This window comes from Armigeres subalbatus, chromosome 3, assembly GCF_024139115.2.
Source record: "Armigeres subalbatus isolate Guangzhou_Male chromosome 3, GZ_Asu_2, whole genome shotgun sequence".
Lineage (NCBI taxonomy): Eukaryota > Metazoa > Arthropoda > Insecta > Diptera > Culicidae > Armigeres > Armigeres subalbatus.
This window is the reverse complement of record NC_085141.1, coordinates 257,505,168-257,523,714: the sequence shown is the minus strand read 5'-3', so window position 1 is coordinate 257,523,714 and position 18,547 is coordinate 257,505,168. Positions and strand designations below refer to the sequence as shown.

Here is an 18,547-nt window from a genome sequence, read left to right as displayed (position 1 = left end):
GGCCCAGGCGAATGAGGGTAGTAAGAAGTCTAGGGTAGGCGCCAATCGCTCCAGGAGCGATGCCCTAGTCATCACGGCGGACGAGGCTAAGTACTCGGACGTCTTGAAGGCGATGAGGAGTGACGTCAAGCTCGGTGAACTCGGCGCCGACGTACGTCGTATAAGACGTACCCGGATGAGCGAGATGATCCTCGAGCTGAAGCGGGGCGTCTCACAAAAGGGCGCCGCCTACAAGAAGTTGTAGGAGGAAGTCCTAGGCGAGACGGTCAAGGTGAGGGCACTCACGACGGAGGTGAATCTAAGGGTTAAAGACCTGGACGAGATAACCGAAGTCGAAGAGCTCGTCACGGCACTGCGGCGACAGTGTGAAGTGGAGACGCCCACCGCAGCCGTCCGGTTACGGAAAGGTCCGGCAGGGACGCAGGTAGCATTGGTTCGGCTATCTGCAGCGGACGCCTCCAAGGTAGTCAAGTTAGGGAGCGTCAAGGTGGGATGGTCGGTATGCCCTGTGGGCATATACGAGCAACCCGAAGTTTGCTTCAAGTGCCTGGAACGGGGGCACAAGCAATGGGACTGCAAAGGCCCTGACAGAAGCAATCTCTGCCGACGCTGCGAATTGGAGGGACATAAGGCACAATGCTGCACGAACCCTCCCAACTGTTTGATTTGTTCCAGCAAAGCTGTGAACATCAAGCACCCCATGGGGGGTTCGATGTGCCAAGCGTTTAAGCGTGCTGCAAAATCACAGTGCAGGTAACGCAGCTGGCTTGCTCGGTCTCGCCGAGTGTTTGGTGTGCGAAGTTTTAAAGGAAACGGCGGAACACGTGTTGTTCGTGTGCTCACGTTTTCGCGCAATGCGTGACGACATGCTTGCCACATGTGATCTGGACACTACCCCGGACAACCTAGTTCGGAGGATGTGTAAAGATGAAGTTGGCTGGAACGCCGTTTTATCGGCTATCGCCCAAATCGTCTCGGAGCTACACAGAAGGTGGCGCGTGGACTCAAGGATGGCTAGTTCAAACGCAAATAAGAGGTGGTCCAAGGGATCGAAGTTGGCTTCATGGGTCATACCGGTGGTCATGCTCTGTGGTCGAACTCGATCCTTTTATCGAACAAGTGGCCGCGCGAAGAACAACATGGTATCGTCGCTTTCGCGGCGTCGGTCAACCGGGCGGGTTCCAAGCCCGAGGACGGAAAGGGGTCCTCGTCAAGGCTGGGGCAGGCGTAGGCACCGCGTCGGCAAGTCCCTCTGTGTGCTGGCGAATAGACCCTATCGCAGAGAGGTCAATTTGGGGTGCACGCGGCATCATCATTCTTGATACCAGTCGTGCAGAGGGAAGCAGGCGCGAAATCGACCCTTCCCACCTTCATAGGGCGTGGTAAGGCCACCTCGAAAGCCGGCAACGCGCTGGCACGATACCATGGTGTTCTTCTAAAAAAGCGAGTTACGATGTTCGGTGCTGCAAGGACACGCAGCTAACGTCAAGGGTGCGTTGTGCACTGGCCCCCCTTTGAAGCACTACTTTCTTGTTGTACCGAAGGGACTATGGGCTTGACGGCAATGGAAACGGTTTAGCGGGTCGGGGAAGTAGTCCTGCCGCCCTCGTTTGCTGTTGGAGGTGATCCCTAACCCCGCACTTGTTGAGCAGATTCCCCCTCCATTGCTTAGGAAGAAACAAAAATAGTTCCTGCTGCCCTTGGACATAATCCCAGTGGCCACCCTGAGTGGAACAACATTGGATTCCAAAAAGTTCGTTAATAATGTATTGTAAGCAAAATTAAAATTAACCAATTTAACAATCAAACCTTCATGCCGAACACTGTCAAATGCTTTTTCAAATGCTTAATTCATTATTCATAACTGGGTTGAATGCCCATGGCGAAAACCAAATTGCTTACCAGCAAAAATTGAATTGACATAATGATTAATATGAATTATGAACCATCATTCATAATATTTTCTTATTGAAGAAAGCAAACTGATTGAGCGATAACTTGAAGCCTCAGCTGGATTTTTGTGCGGCTTCAATATGTTAAAACTTTGGCGTTATCTGGGAAGTATGCCAATTGGAAACATTTGTTAAATAAATTGACCAAAAAGAATAAAGAACTCTCAAAAGTTTTTTAAAAAGTATGCAGCAAATGCCATCGTCACCCGGAGCTTTCATATTTTCAAATTTCTCAGTGGTAGAAATCACTTCATCCTAATTAATTCCAAATGAAGGATCAAACACATTCTCTTTATTCCGAATGTCTTCATATCTCCGCGTGACCTGATCCCTCAATAGGACTAGTGAGACCTAGACTAAAATTACTTCCCTTTTTAACAGCTGGAGTTGGTTTTTGAGGTTTTTTTTAAAGAACATCTAAACACCTTCATTTTTAACTCACTAGAATGGAAAGAAAGTTGAACTCTAATCACTTGCCAATTAATCAATTCGCTTGCTTAATTGAAACTTAACATTAAGCCATTTGGAATGCGTATTTGGCCCGATGAGCGTCGGTTTTCCACTGTTCGATATTGCTGGATTGCTGCTTCGTTTTGTTTTTGCTGGGTTTAGTTTTCCTCGCAAATACACAGAATCTGTATCCAGCATCGTATTTTCGTTAATGTAATTGATGTGTACGAGTGGTGTTTGAGTTCTAATTTATAGTCTCTTACGCACTATGATGCCATCATACTTCATATGAAGTGTTTTTTTAGATAGGCCTTTTCCCGAGAGGGGTCTGCATTTTGGTGTTGTGTTTTACTTTGCGATGGATGCGATCGAGCCGAAAAGAGGGCTGGCCCTCTATTTTTGTTATAGCAAAGCAAATATAGTGCGCGGCGGGATGACTGATGAGTGTGTAAGTTTATAAATACTGTTAAATATGTCGTCCGAAGCGCCAGTTGTAAGTCTAAGATGTGATAAATTAGAGACAGATCAAAATAGGATGTACGTTTTATATTGAAGTGGGAATTTTCAAAATATAAAATAGATTAAAATTATACATAAGTAGAATGAACCAACAATCAACCCTTTCATGATTGTATAAAAATAAAACGAATAACAAAACTATGACAACTTCAAGAAAATTCTCTTGATTTTTTAACGGTGCATTAAGTGCATTGTTTTCTTCTTTTTCTCATTGGCATTAGATTCCTCACTGGGACATTGCCACCTCGCAGCTTAGTGTTAGGAGTATTTTGCAGAAATTCTCTTGTTAATCATATATCATTGGATCGTTTATTCATTAGCATAGAATATGTCTGCATCTATCGATCTAGCTAGGTCTTGCAAAGGCTGATTAATTTTCAGAACCTTACGATTTCAAATATATCCACATTCTTAGGCAAACCGTTGCAACAGCTACCAACTTTGCTACAGGTGCCCGGCTTCCGATGCGATCGAACACAAACAATCTCGGAAATCGTCACGCAACCCTCGGGTGTTATGTTGACGGCCTGCTTCACTTACATGTTGTTTCGTTTAGCTTTGCACGACCATCGGATCGGGAACAAGATTCAGTGTTTCGGCATTTTTCGAATAGTGAACATCGTGCACTCGCGTGAAACCCCCAGCCCCACACTATAGAAGCTGCGTGCGTGAAATGTGAGTCAACATGTGCTGCTTCTGTGTTGCAGTCAGTGGTGCATTTCGTTGGGCAATTTTGCTCGATTCTTTAGACACAAAATTGTGTCGTAGTTTGATATCAGATGGCAACGTGTTTGCTTCATACTCTGTGTTTAAGCTGCAAATTGCGATAGTGATATTATGCAACTTATCTTGAAATATTGTGATCAATGTTATTTTGTAATATGATCATGTTATGTCCGTAATGTGACTTTTTTTTCTGATTTCTGAGTTAAATTATGGTGTGAAGATTTTTAAGTTGAATAGGAAATCAATATCAATGTAAGGAAGAAACTATGTCATCGTCCTAAATCCTCACTATTTTTGTTTTTGCACAGATATGAATTATATGGATGAGTGTTAAATCAACCTTCTTTAGCGTATCGATTTAACAAGTTCCTCACGGCTAGGGCAAGAATATGCACATTGTTTGCTCATAGATAATCCGTTCTTGTGCCTGTTGGAAGACAAAACAAACATCCATGTTTCGTGACATTGGCAATTTTGTTGCTAATAGTTCTGCTATTTACTGCGAGATTATGTCTCATGTTACAAATCGCAGAACTGGTATTTTTTTCGAACGCATTTCTTTTGTATTAGACGTTATTTACGCAGGGGTTTTGCGCGAATGGGTTTCTTTACGTCGTCTTTTGTTTCGATAAATCGATTGGATAAACTTCACAAGGAATCACTAAATCATATGTAGTAGAAACGGGAAACATACACTAAAGAAAAGAAATTGTTATCTTAAATTTACTGAGAAGACTAGCTTCAGGTGCATTATTTCAGTTTTACAGTCGCCTCTCCACATCTCGATATTGAAGGGACCATCGAGATAGGGAGAGATCGAGCAATGGAAGGAAAATTGAAATGGGTACTAGATTCAAAAAAGCTCGTTGCTATGAAAAACGACAACAAAACAAATGTCGTTTCCTGTTGTTGATGTGTTTGTTGTTGTCCAAAGATGGTCTAGTAGCCTAAAAATTTGAACATATCGACATAAGGAGAGTAAATCCTGAACAAAATATGATCAGAACCCATCGAGATAGAGAGATATCGAGATAGGGAGGTTATCGAGATATAGAAAGCCCAAATGTATGTTGATTGAAGGGACCGAGAAAACCATCGACATAGGGAGAGATATCGAGATACAGAACATCGAGATGTAGAGAGTCGACTGTAGTTTAGATGATTTAGCTCTGGAAATGTTCTTCTAGGTACAATTTTCAGATTTCATGCATTGGTATCTCCGAATTGCAAATACAATTCAATAAAACGATGAATAACTATTTCCATTTGAATATTCAGATAATCGTTAAGATCCTCAGAAATTTACCAGAATTACTACTAGGACTGGTTTTCTGGATTTTCATGTCTCTCAAAAATGTTTTTTAAACTTTTCATAATATGCAGCAACTCGCCATCAAAATCATTATTGTCATTACTCAAATATGTTCCATAACGCTAACGGAAAAACATGAATAGTTATTTTTCTGTTTCTTTCACATTTTTATAACAACTAAATGCTTCCTTAGCATTTAGAGTATTTATTATTTACTCAAGAGTATCCATCGTTTTGCGCAACGAACGTCGAATCACTATTTTTAACGAAAGAGAACAAACGAAACCCTATGATGATTTAAATGGATGATTTCATTCCGTCATGAGTGTTTAGGTGCGGAGTTGGGTGCGTTTCATCTAACGATTGATTTGCATTGTTCATGAGTTTTTAGATTTTGAAGTTTTTACCAACAGGGAGCGGGTGTTTAGATGCCCGCCAGAGTAAACGTGACGACAGTAAATTTGTATTTGCGACGCTTATGTGTTGCATTTGTAGTTTTCGACCTCAAGAATCGATTGGTTACCAGCGTTAGTTGATTGATTGGGAATATTCCGAGAATATTTGGTCACAAAATTGGAGAAGGTTCGTCGCTTTAATAAGCATGGCCATACATTTCGAAGTTACTACTCCTTGATTGACCAGAACAATCGCTATTGCACAAGGAACCTATGGATGGAAACATGAGCACAGTCTGAGAGCTTTATATTTTAAATGGTCGATAACGGCGCTGGCGAGGTCCTCACGGTCTATCGAGGATGGGAAGGGATTTATGATGCAATCACTCCCCGAGCACAAATAAATAACTAATTGATAACAAATTCTGTTATCCGGTTATCGGACATATTGATAACTGAACTTGTTATCATTTTGGCTGACTTAACAGCCAACATAACAAAAATGATACCAGAATTTTATTCGTGAAATAACTACATGAAAACAAATTAAGTTATCACTGATACCAAATTGATAACACATTTTGTTATACATGTTATTTACTCAAATAACTAATTTAGTTATTATTTAGTTATCAGCCATCACTGTTTTATCGACCAAAATAGTTGAATCTTCTTTGCCGACTTCGTTACGCATTGAAAAAAAATTTTGCCATTCACTGGGATTCGAACTCGAATCGAGTGATTGCACGGCGTCGTCTCTAGGCACTCACCCAATACCCAATTCTTGAGGAGCAGAAGAGAACAGCATTAATACGCTTTCTACAATCTTGCATTTACTGAAAACTATTTATAATCAAATCATGATGCCATATGACCATTTTATGTAAATAACAGTCAGCTGTACAGAGTTGAGAGCAGAATAACTTATTAAGGTGACACGGGAAGCACGAACAATCATCAAATCTTCAACATTTTCATCATTGAATGCTTAATTTTTTTTCTACAACATGATGCCATATGACCATTTTATGTAAATAACAGTCAGCTGTACAGAGTTGAGAGCAGAATAACTTATTAAGGTGACACGGGAAGCACGAACAATCATCAAATCGTCAACATTTTCATCATTGAATGCTTAATTTTTTATCTACAACAAATATGATTTGAAAAAGTATCACTGGCGCGTGCTTACTCGCAATCTACATGCTGATACATTTACAGTTACATCAAACAACTCTAAACCGAAATACGCCGCTTCAAAGTTACGAGGTGATAATGCCAGAAAGAGACAAAAGATAGGAAAAATAACACGGTGTGTAGTGCTTCCCCGAGTCACCTTAATAACAAACTAGTTATATTGATAACTAGAATTGTTATCATTTTGGTTGAATTACCAGTCAACATAACAAAAATGATAACCGAATTTAATTCAAAATAGCGAACCAGCAATCAATTAGAATAAATATGGTTTATCGTACTTTTATTGATTTTTTTCCAGTACAATAGGTTTATAAATAATAGGCCAAATAATAGGCTTAGGTTAGTTTCTCTCTCTAATTGTCAATCATTAGGTTACTAGCAGCGCCATGCTGTAGATCGATTTCGGTTCTTGTTTTATTCTAACTAAACCACAACCTTGTAATTCGCAGTGAAACGTTTCATGTTTTCATATGCATATATAAACAGCAACACTGCTGATCCAGCAAGAATTAATCCGTGAAAAATTTTGCCATTTGGCGAATCCAGGGTCGGGGTCGACAGTTTTCGGGAGCTCCTAAATGTACGAAAAAGGTTGATTTTGGTACATACGGTTATGTGAGGGCTCGGGGTCATGACTCAAAGCCCCCCCCCTCTTCCTCAATCCGGCCATGAGTGAATCCTCTCGCTAGTCAAATCAACCTCAAGTAGTTTTTATTTATATAAAGTCAAATCTATCAGTTCAGTCAATGTTCTATGACTTAATTCCTTCTGCAGATATGTTTTTATCGTTTCCGGCAGGTTTATATGATATTTGCTATGATAATTGATTGTTGCTTGTATGTAAAAACTTTAACTGTAACTGTTTTCAACAACTAGTTTACGAGAAATTAAAGTTTTAAAATAGGTGGGCGAAAACTGGGGGGAGGGTGATTTCTGGGTATCTTCCCCTATGCCGGCTACATTTAACAGAAGTAGTATGTTGGCAAGGGTAGAATGCTTAGCCCCATTTCTGAACGACGCGAAATTTAGAAGAAAATTTGTATTGACAATAAAATTTGTTATTACTCAGTTATCAATTAATCACATGATTGATAACTAAATATCAAAATGATAAGAAGGATAACTAATCGTGTTATCAGTTTGATATCATTTCAGTTATCTGCCTTTGCTCGGGTTGCCCACTGCAAGCCGAGAACACCTCTGCACTCGCCACAAGTTCATGCAGAATTTTTATTGGAATTTTGGGATTAGGTTCTGTTAAGGCCATCAGCAAGCCACCAAAGTGTTTTCATCACACATCACATGCTGAGGCCACAACACATCACTTATTCGCCACTTTAAATGTCATTGAATACTTACCCCTTTTTCGCATACCTTACTCCAGCTTTGGAGCATTACATAACATACCTGAAACGATAAAAAAAATTATTTAGTTGCTTGTAAAACACGATAAAAAGATGTAAATAACTTACCCGTCGATCATTCTAGATCGTAAACACAAAGTAGTCATTTGTTTATCCATGTATTGTTATTGACACTTTTATAGCATTTAGCCAGGCACACACTAAACACAATATCTATAGTACTATAATAGAGCTTACATACAATAGGACAGACAATAATGCTTGAATACAATCTTGAACATTCTATAGGGAAGAGCTGACTATAAATAGGACACCGTACCGTGGTGCATCGAAACCCGTACATTTAAGCACTTCAGTATATGAAAAGTGTCTAGCAAATACAAATCGAATGCAAATAGAACGTTCGTCATTGATCTAACTGCACAAGGGCCTCTATTTTTCAGTGCTCCACTGTATTGCACTGAAAGTAATGATAAAATTGATAAAATTACGAACAGAATCAACATCTTCTGAATCGAAATCCGTCCACCGTGGACGGATTTTGAATCATAGGATCATAATCCGTACAGCTAGGGTAAGGGAGGTATTTTGGACCACCAGTTCGACGGCTCATATTTTGGACCACTGAGTGCAAATTCCTCTTGGTGGTCCAAAATAAGAGCCCCCGTAAGGGTGGTCCAAAATACATCCTTTACCCTATTTACTAACAAAACTTGAAACAGATTAATTGATCAAACTAACACTGTAAATAGCGCAATAAGCACCTTGAGAAGTGATCCCTTTGTTATTTATGTTGCTGATCATACTCTATTAATTGCAATTTGCAATTTATACACTCACTTTCGGTACAATTGCGTCCAACACGCGAACACAATGGCTGCTGAAACCTCGCGTTTGCGGGGTGGCGATTTGTTTTTTAATTATGTTATTTTAATTTCAGAGCCTACTTCCCATTTCAATGGCCAGAAAGCTTACTGTCAAGTATAAGATCAGGATAAGATAAATGATTCATACATTAATTCCCTCAAACTCCCTTTATTTTATTGATATCTTTTACTAAGTGGACGGATTTCGGTGATGTACGGGTTTCGGTCCCCCACGGTACTATGTAGAAAGTTAGTTCGTTATAAATCATCAAGTGGATCAGATCGTTTGCCTTATACCCCGGCCAGTTGGCCCCTGTGATAGCTGCAAGCTATCGAGTTTTTCGTTCGAATTCCAACAGTTACCTGCTAGAACAAGTCATGTTTGTAGGTACCGTGCAAATTCATATTTCGGACGCTTAAGGGCTTCGCGACATTAACACGGATGAAACACACGAACTGCTAATCATTTCTTTTCAAACAGAATTAATTACATGTTGGAAGGGACACAAAATATGGTTGATTGTTTAATATTTATTCCTTTGAGCCTAGAAATTTCACTATCATTGAAATAAATTGTCTTCCTCTGTAATCTAACTTCGGACACTTGCACGCACCGATTCATATTTCGGACACTTCGAACTCGAACTTCGGACAGCTGTTTTAAATAAAACTTGGAATGCAAACATTGTTTTTTCTGGATAATTTGTTGCGTATGACAGTCGAATAAACAATCAATTTAAAATAACATGGCTAACTATGGTAGAAGTATGTTTAAACTACATTTAAATATGCAGTTCTTTCAACGAGCTTATTGACAGATTTCAAGCGAAATATTTCAAAAAACTTTCCTTACAAAGTCTGGTGTCCGAAGTTTCAATGAAAAGATATTTTAGTTACTAGATAAAGATTGTCGCTACTGTTCCCTTTGTTCTGCTGTCCGAAACATGTGTGGTACATACCTGTCAAATCGTATGGATTTTCCTTCTTTGACATTTAGCTCCCCTATCCTCGCCAGCAAAAGATGTTCCGGACAGCGACGACAGCGACAATCTTTATCTAGTAACTAAAATATCTTTTTTTCAATGCGTCCGAAATATGGGTTTGCACGGTATAGGATAGAAATGGTATGAAAGCCCATTTTCATTTCTAGTGATTGTTAGAACATGAGAAACATGTGGAAAGATACAAAGTAGAAGGAATGGAACGGGCCTGGGATTGAACCCACGACCTCATGCGTGTAAGGCAGAAGTGGTAGCCATATGACTACCAAGCCCGTTTGGAGAACGCTTTAATAGCGTCGAAGTCATTTTTATGTTTGCATGATTGCATATTCATTGATTGAAGTTAAAATACTAAGTTGATACGATAATCTAAGTTATTACGATATCTGTATGTCCCCATAAGTGTTTTCAGGCGAAAATGGGCCTCCCAGGGGAAACGGTAGGTAGCGATGCTGAAATCTGTTCAGCAGCATATAAGCATAACAGCATATGGAGACGCATGGTATTTCTGTGCAATGATTCGTCTTGAGACTGAACTTTTTATGCAATTTGATGCAATAAAATGTACAAGTGTGTGCATTGCTTTTGTATGACAACTTGTAATAAGGGAAACCTGAAACTAATTACTTGTTGGGAAGTACATGAAGATCAAGAAATCATGGGAAACATGATTCAACCATCTGATTCCCGGTCGTCTTCTAAGTGCTTCTCACAATCGTTTCCCGGTTGTCTTATCCAACTCATCTGGTTTCCTGTAGAATAAACTAGTAATAGTTATGTTCCTAGTTTTATGATGTCATGAATTTTAAGTCATGAATTCGGTAACGGATTTTTTTTCCTTTCATTTTTTCATAGATAGCCGAGAGCTTAGCCTTTTTTCAGCGAACCCTTTTTTTCGCGAAGTGCTGAATTTGTCTACAAATATTTTCATCTGGAGCGATGATTATAATCTCCTGAATTTCTTATTTGTTGTCAAAAATAGCAGTTGAATGAAGTAAGTCATTAAAACACCATTTAATCAATAGTCAGTTTATTTCAAAGCCGACGGCATGAATCTCTAAGCTCCAGAGCATTTATTTATTTATTTATTCAGACTAAGGCCGAAGTGGCCTGTGCGGTATATAAGAGTCTTCTCAATGAATTATTGGCAGTGGCTGATTTTCTACTCGCCGCAGCCACATCCAGGCGCTATAGTATATGCACAAAATAGCCAGCAAGAGCCAGCAAGAGTTTCTCAAAATTAGGAACTTTTCATGAAAAACTATTTGGTACCGGTTATGAGGGATGGTGTCCGCTACTACGCCTACCAAATATTTTTTCGATAAAAGTGCTTAATTTTGAGAAATCGAACCTTAGATGCCTTTCGCTATACTGATTTCAGAAAGTTAACTCCTAGTGTGCCGCTGTAAGCACGCTCAAAGCAGTCGATTCATTCGGCTCGGTCTATGGCTACACGTCGCTAACCACGCAGTCTACGGAGGGTCCGGAAGTCATCTTCCACCTGATCGATCCACCTTGCCCGCTGTGCACCTCGCCTTCTTGGACCCGTCGGATCGTTGTCGAGAACTATTTTCACCGGGTTACTGTCCGACATTCTGGCTACGTGCCCGGTCCACCGCAGTCTTCCGATTTTCGCGGTATGAACGATGGATGGTTCTCCCAACAGCTGATGCAACTCGTGGTTCATTCGCCTCCTCCACGTACCGTCCGCCATCTGCACCCCACCATAGATAGTACGCAACACTTTCCTTTCGAAAACTCCCAGTGCGCGTTGGTCCTCCACGAGCATCGTCCAGGTCTCGTGTCCGTAGAGAACTACCGGTCTTATAAGCGTTTTGCAGATAGTCAGTATGGTACGGCGGCAAACTCTATTCGATCGGAGCGTCTTGAGGAGTCCAAAGTATGTACGATTTCCAGCCACTATGCGTCTCCGAATTTCTCTGCTGGTATCGTTATCGGCGGTCACCAGTGAGCCCAAGTACACGAACTCTTCAACCACCTCGATTTCGTCACCACCTATAGAAACTCGTGGTGAGTGGCTTACATTGACCTCTCTTGAGCCTCTTCCTTTCATGTACTTCGTCTTCGACGTGTTGATGACTGATCCAATCCGTTCAGCTTCGCTTTTCAGTCTGATGTAGGCTTCCTCCATCATCTCAAAGTTACGTGCCATGATATCAATGTCGTCGGCGAAACCAAATAACTGGACGGACCTCGTGAAAATCGTACCACTACTCGTGTCAATCCCTGCCCTTCGTATTACTCCCTCCAAAGCGATGTTGAATAGCAGACACGAAAGACCATCACCTTGCCGTAACCCTTTACGCGTTTCGAAGGGACTCGAGAATGCCCCTGAAACTCGAACTACGCACATCACCCGATCCATCGTCGCCTTGATCAACCGTATCAGTTTATCCGGAAATCCGTTTTCGTTAGTTAGTGGCTTAGAAATACCATATCTTAATGCCCTCCAAGGTTCATTCGATTCTGAGATGGTGCTGCCAGCCCCATAGAAAAGTTGGCGCGAAATTCGTACATATATAGTACATTTCCTTTTGATAAAAATGAAACGCCCAAACAATGATCTAGTGAAAGCAGTCGAAACTGAATCAAATGACTGAAATAGGCCATAGTTCAGAACAATTAGATATTTGGAAGCTTGTTAAACGAAAACCCCTAATAGTATCTTTGTTGACCTGTGACGGTCTCTGCAGCATCGGCCTCATCTCCAAACATGATTCTGAGGGTAATATTTTAGAAACATTACGTGAACTTCCATTTGATGATGGGCTTATAAAGTCATTGGTCGATCCCCACGTCCTTAGGTAGTCAAATTAATGGTCATGTAGAGAAAATGATAGTGGATAAAAGCATCATATGGACTACCTCATGTACGTAGGTGGCGATGGTCTCAATTAAACCACATTAAACGTTACTCGATACTCCATAATTATGCTCGGACGCAAGAGGAGGATGATGTTGTTGTCAATGGTAATGTTTCAGTTTTACATTCGCTGCTTTTGATTTTTATAAAACAATTTTATCAAGAAGTATTCTGGTTGATCTTTGAGAATTTTGTCCAGAAATTACTTAAGAATTCTCACTGAAACATAAAAAAATCCCAAAGGATTTAAAAAAGCTGTCTGGATAGTTTTTATCCTAGAGCTCCTCGATGGATGTTCAGTAGATTTTTTCGAAAGCTCCGCTCCAATAACTTGGTATGGTATTTACTCAAATTTGAACAGAATGTCTTCGTGCAAAGGAATCTTCTAACATATTTCCACGAGTTCTTCAAAAAACTCTATTAGATGTTCCTTATTAAGTTTCATTGATTGTTGCAACACTCTATAAATAAAACAATGCTGGAACTCCAAGACCATTTTTGAAAAACAACTAAAAATCGTTAAAATAAATAGAGTAGGTGTAACTCCCCTTAGCATTTGAGATTAGTTATGCCCCTTAAAAAAAAACACATATTTTTTGGATATTTTTCCATGGGACCATTGCTTTATTTAAACCGAAGGCCACAATCGACAATAATTTAACGACCTGACTGTGTTCAAACCAAGTTATTTAAAGTATTGCAGTGATTAGAATATTTCACTAGGCTTACTATAAGTGCTGCAAAGATTTATGTGAGCTTGTAGGGATTGCATTCATGATTATCTGGAAGATTGCAAGCAGTCGTTAACTATTTTTAGAAGTCCATAAACTCCACAGAGAGTGAATAAGAATAGGTACTTACTTCGTAAGTATACTTGAGAGCCAAGGAAGTTTCTCGATGTTCACCTAATCCGTAAGATTTTTTAACGGCATGGCATCAGAAGGACTTCTAAAAGCTTCCACTATGGTTTGGAAAAAGTTCAAAAGTCGTGTTAAAAGATACAAGATTTCACAATAATTTCCAGAAAGATAATGTGAAGCAGTCCGTCAGTAGTATTGGAAGTCTATTGCGACACTAGGGAGTCCGTGAGAATTCCCAATGGTGGATGAAGGCACTAGAAAACATTAATTGGAGCCAAATTTGGAAAGATGTGAATTATGAAAAAAATTCAGGAGTTCTGCGCATTAACTTGAATCTTTATGAACGACCAGAATTGCCTACGATTTTTCCAAATCCTCAATGTTCTGTTTCTAGTGGTGATTAGGCTTCCAGTAGCTCAGGAACTCATAATAGACTTCAAGGGTTTACACATGCAGAGATTTTCATGCGCTTCTAGGAATTAAAAAAAAAACATTTTTCATACCTGGAATTTTTCGAGGAATGGTCTGGAAAGTCAGGGAATTTTATTTTCAAATTTGAGTCGACACCCTGAATAAGTTGTGGCTAAAAATTAAATAATATTAGTAACCATAAATGAAGTAGGGCTCTTGCCGATTGGAACCATATATTGGGATTTGGAATCGGACCATAATCAAGTGAGATATGGCCATTTTTTTTATAATCGGTTCTGATCGATACTTATCAAAGGGGAAAGGCCACAGCTTCATTTGAATCTTACTTTTCGATAGATCGGCCACTATAATTTCATTCCAGAAGGCTTCTAATGTGTCAAGAATGAAAAACCAATTGAATAAACGGATCCTGGAGTCGCTTGGATGCCCCCGGGGAACCAGTGGAAGAGGGCATTTTAGTATCAGCACCAAAACCAGTCACTCGACGGCTCTTTTTTCATGGTTTTCGATCAGGAAGCGAAGTATGAATATAAAATGGTTCATTGACGGCTCTGACCACTTCCTGGACCTACGGATTGGCCCCGGGGAACCTGTGGAAGAGGACATTTTATTTTCAGCACCAAAACCAGTCATTCAACGGCTCTTTTTTCATAGTTTTCGATCAGGAAGCGAAATATGAGTATAAAATGGTCCATTGACGGCGTTGACCGACGGCGTTGACCAAAACCAGTTATAACCGAATTTCTCGCAACAAGTTGCATTCGACAAAGCTTAGTTGATCATTATTGAATTTGATAAAGATCGATCGTTTATTTCAAAATAAATTATAAAGAAAATAATGGATTTTCCATTTAAATGCGCCTATAACGCGTTCGTAATCACCGTAGGGCAATTATCTTAGGTATGTATCACACCTGGGCAAATTGTAACGATTGTATCGAGAAAGGCATTATCACTTATCACTGCTTGGTTGAATAATCTGTATTTTTAATGTTGCAAAATATGATATGATATGATTTTAGAGAAATAATGGAATCTGTCTACTTGAAGTGCTATTTCGATTACTCCAAATCACATTCATCACATGATAAAAAAAGAAATATAGAACTCTTACCCACTTTGCTCGCAACAAGTTGCATTCGACGGGGGATTTTGTCCCATTGTTTCCTATTTTGCCTTATCAGACTATGTAATCAGAAGCTTTGGCCTGAATACTAGATAGAATTTTAAAACGTAACTTTTCTGCGCTCATACTTATCTGATTTGCTCGCAATAAGTTGCGCTCGACGAAGGTTCCTCAAATGATGTACCCAAATGTGGCCTATGTAGGTATATCCAGCAGTGCTTTTTTAAACTTTTATTGTGTGCAGTTTACTTTTTATATCGCACAAGAAAGGCACAGCCACTGCTAGATGGATTAATCATTTTTGCTGCAAACCAAAACTTCAAGGATATGTATGCAAATGATTGGTAGTATCTTGCCCTCACACTAGATGTTTTATGAACCGAAACATTTTACCACTGTAGGAAACAACCCTTCTACACCATGGCCTTTTCAACCTTCATTTTTCGCAACCATAGACATTTTACGTCAATCTATAAATACTAACGACACCGTTTTTTTTGTGCATTTCCAGGTGCCATCAAGTCCGTCCCAGCTTTCGAACAAATCGTCTACCTCACTCTTGGGTCGCACTGAATCGTCAGTTCGCTTCAAGCTAGAGGAAGAAATTATCGGTAGTCTCAGTGTGAGCAGTTCCAGTACCGGTGCTAGTGCCAGTGGTAGCAACAATGAGGATAGTTTAGAGATTATGGAGGAAATAGATATACCTGACGATGAAAGCACATTGGATAACGATGCTAGCGGTAGCATATCGGAAAACCTTATGCTGAATATTGGCTCGGTAGAAAATACACCACGGCGACAGTCCGTAGATAACAGTCGAGCAGCTACTGATAGGAAGAAACAGTTGTTTGATATTGATGACGAACCAGTACCTGGTGGGTCGTTTGTTGGAAAATTCGACATCGATGAGTTGCAACTGTCTGGCGATGAAATAGCTCAACATTTTCAACCATTAAGTGAAAGTGACGATCAGAAAGATGAAGAAATCAAAATTAGTGTTTTGCAACAAAATCGCGATAGGTCGTTAGTTGCAGAAGAGATCCAATGTGTGAAAGTTGTTTCAGAAAATGCATATGCTCTAGAAAGTGATTTGATACCTAAAGCTTCTAATGCAAATCAAGGCTCAGAAAGCCTAAAAGTGTGTGAATCCAAAAAGGAGTTATCTCCGTTGAATGAAGATGTTGTATTAATAAATGATAGTAAAGTGAGTTTGAAATCGTTGAAGAAGCTTCAGAAACAACCAAATGTTTTAGATAACAGTGGAGATAACAGTTACAGTACCACAAATGATATCTCTGAGTTAGCTCGGGATACGGAGAGTGATCGTATGATGAGTGATAATAATGATCGCAGTTCACAAAGTGAGATGATTCATAAATCTATAAAAAGTGATAAGGAATCATCATCTCAAACCCTACCGCCAATACAAATAAGAAGCAAAAGTATGGAAGCTAACGAAAAAAGCAAACAAAGTGAAGATAAGCCTAAATTTGCAAGTCTCGGGGTAGTGAAATTGTGTGAAGAGCAATCAGGAGTGCATGATTCAAGTGTAGAAGAAGATAACTCCATAGAAGAAATGATAACGTCAAACCCTTCGGTAGAGGCATCGGCAGTGAACGAGATGGATGTGTCAGAGATGTATCAGTTCAAGGAACAAAGTGAAGATTCGACGGACAGTAACGTGTCTGGTGATTTGAAAGACAAAATATTGAACTCAAGCAAATCTTTCGAAGAAGTCAAAACGCAGCATGATTTAGATGTCCCGGAAGATAAAATAGAAGTTGATAAACCTGTAATGGTGAAACAAATGGAAAAGGTTACCGAAGTTAAGGAAGCATTAGAAGATATCTCTGAGGAGTCAGAACAAACGTTGACAAATTCAAACCATTCGGAAAATCGACCAATCACCGATGATGAGCAATCAAAACCGATAGCGGTTCTAGAAAAGGGCAAAGAAATGCGCAAAATACTAGAAGATAAAATTCTACAAAAGCCGCTCAATATAGAAAGTACCATTTACGAGGACAACAAGGAAAACATCCCGGATTCCTTGAGTTTGAACAAAAGTGATTTAGACAGTGTTGTGAGTTTGACCATGTTTCAGGCAATGAATAACGAAATAAAACAGTTGCATGAAATCATTGCTACCAAGGATATAATGTTAGAGGCCTATTCGACCAGAGATTCTTTGAAAGAAGCACGTCTAGAGTCGCTCAGAGATCCATTGCGATCTAGTGACTCCAGTAGCCTAGCCACGAATTCCACTGAGTACAGACCGCTGAACGATGAAACAGTCTCCAGAAAAGAATTGCTGCAGAAAGTGGCTGATCAAAATCAGTGGATTGTGACGCTCGCAGAAAAGTTACAAGAAAGCAATCAATCACGCGATCAGGAACGATCAGAAAGTATTAAATTGATTGCGGAAGTCAATCGTCTCACTAAACAACTGGCGGAGAATGCGGATACAATTAAACAAAAGCCGCATTGGATGCGTGATCAGGAAAGCACAGGACAGAGAATATCTGAAATTTCAATAGATTTAGTCAGTGAAACGGATGATGCCTTGTCCGATTTTCCGGATATGTATGAGGAGCGTTCTAACCGAAATTCGCGAGAACGGCAACTGGATTTAAATTTGGATATTGATTATTCGGAACAAAACCCTCTGCACATTCCAACTACCTTCAGCAAACAATTAGAACAGTTTAGGAAATATCTATCTCCAGAAGAACTGAGACTTTTCAATATGGTGCAAGAAAAATTCGATGATTATATACATCAAGAATTGGATAAAATGAAATCGACTAGTGAAGATGAAGTCAAAGTTATACAAGAACGACTTGTGGCGGAGAAAAATGAACATGAAACGGAAGTGAACCGACTACGATTACTGTTGTCTAATGTGAAAAGTGGCTCCGTGGAAATCGAAGAATTGAAAGGTGAGCTCGAGGCTCGCCATACCCAGGAGATGGACGATTTGCGGACATATTTTCAGGAAAAAGTGGCCGAATTCGAGAAGCAATATTCTGAAAAAGTGTTCTCCCAGCACAGTAGACAAATGTCGAACGATACGGCGTCCGACATATCGGATCAAGAAGAATTTCCGGAAGAAAACGGTGGCTACCATTCCAAGCACACCAGTCCAAAACGTAAGGTGAAAGAAGATATCTATCTCAGTCCAACGCATAGGAAAATTACTCCAACTACGATCGATACCACAGAGAGCAGTGCGGATGAAGTGATGGAAATTGTCATGGAAGCTGAAGATGTGAGTAGCACAATCAATCTTTAATTTTTGAATTTTAAGAGAATATTTTGTATAACAAAACTCAGTTTAGTACAATTAGTGAAGTGGATGTTTTTTTTCGCATGAAAAATCCTAATTAAATTAAATAATGCTGCAATCTTCGTACCGTGTTTGGCTGCATATATCATTCGGCGGATCGTGTTTTTGTTTTAT

The 18,547-nt window shown here is 39.8% G+C and overlaps 1 protein-coding gene across 5 annotated transcripts in view; it reads left to right on the top strand.

Annotated features, from left to right (window-relative positions):
* The window catches only part of LOC134223780 (uncharacterized), a 145,631-nt gene that overhangs the window by 17,624 nt on the left and 109,460 nt on the right, over positions 1–18,547 (top strand). For 4 of the 5 annotated variants that reach the window (XM_062702972.1, XM_062702971.1, XM_062702973.1 and 1 more), the window contains exon 2: positions 15,599–18,355. In XM_062702972.1, the coding sequence (XP_062558956.1) occupies positions 15,599–18,355 (2,757 nt within the window). The remainder of the gene's footprint in view (positions 1–15,598; positions 18,356–18,547) is intronic. The other variant, XM_062702974.1, reaches the window with a different exon arrangement.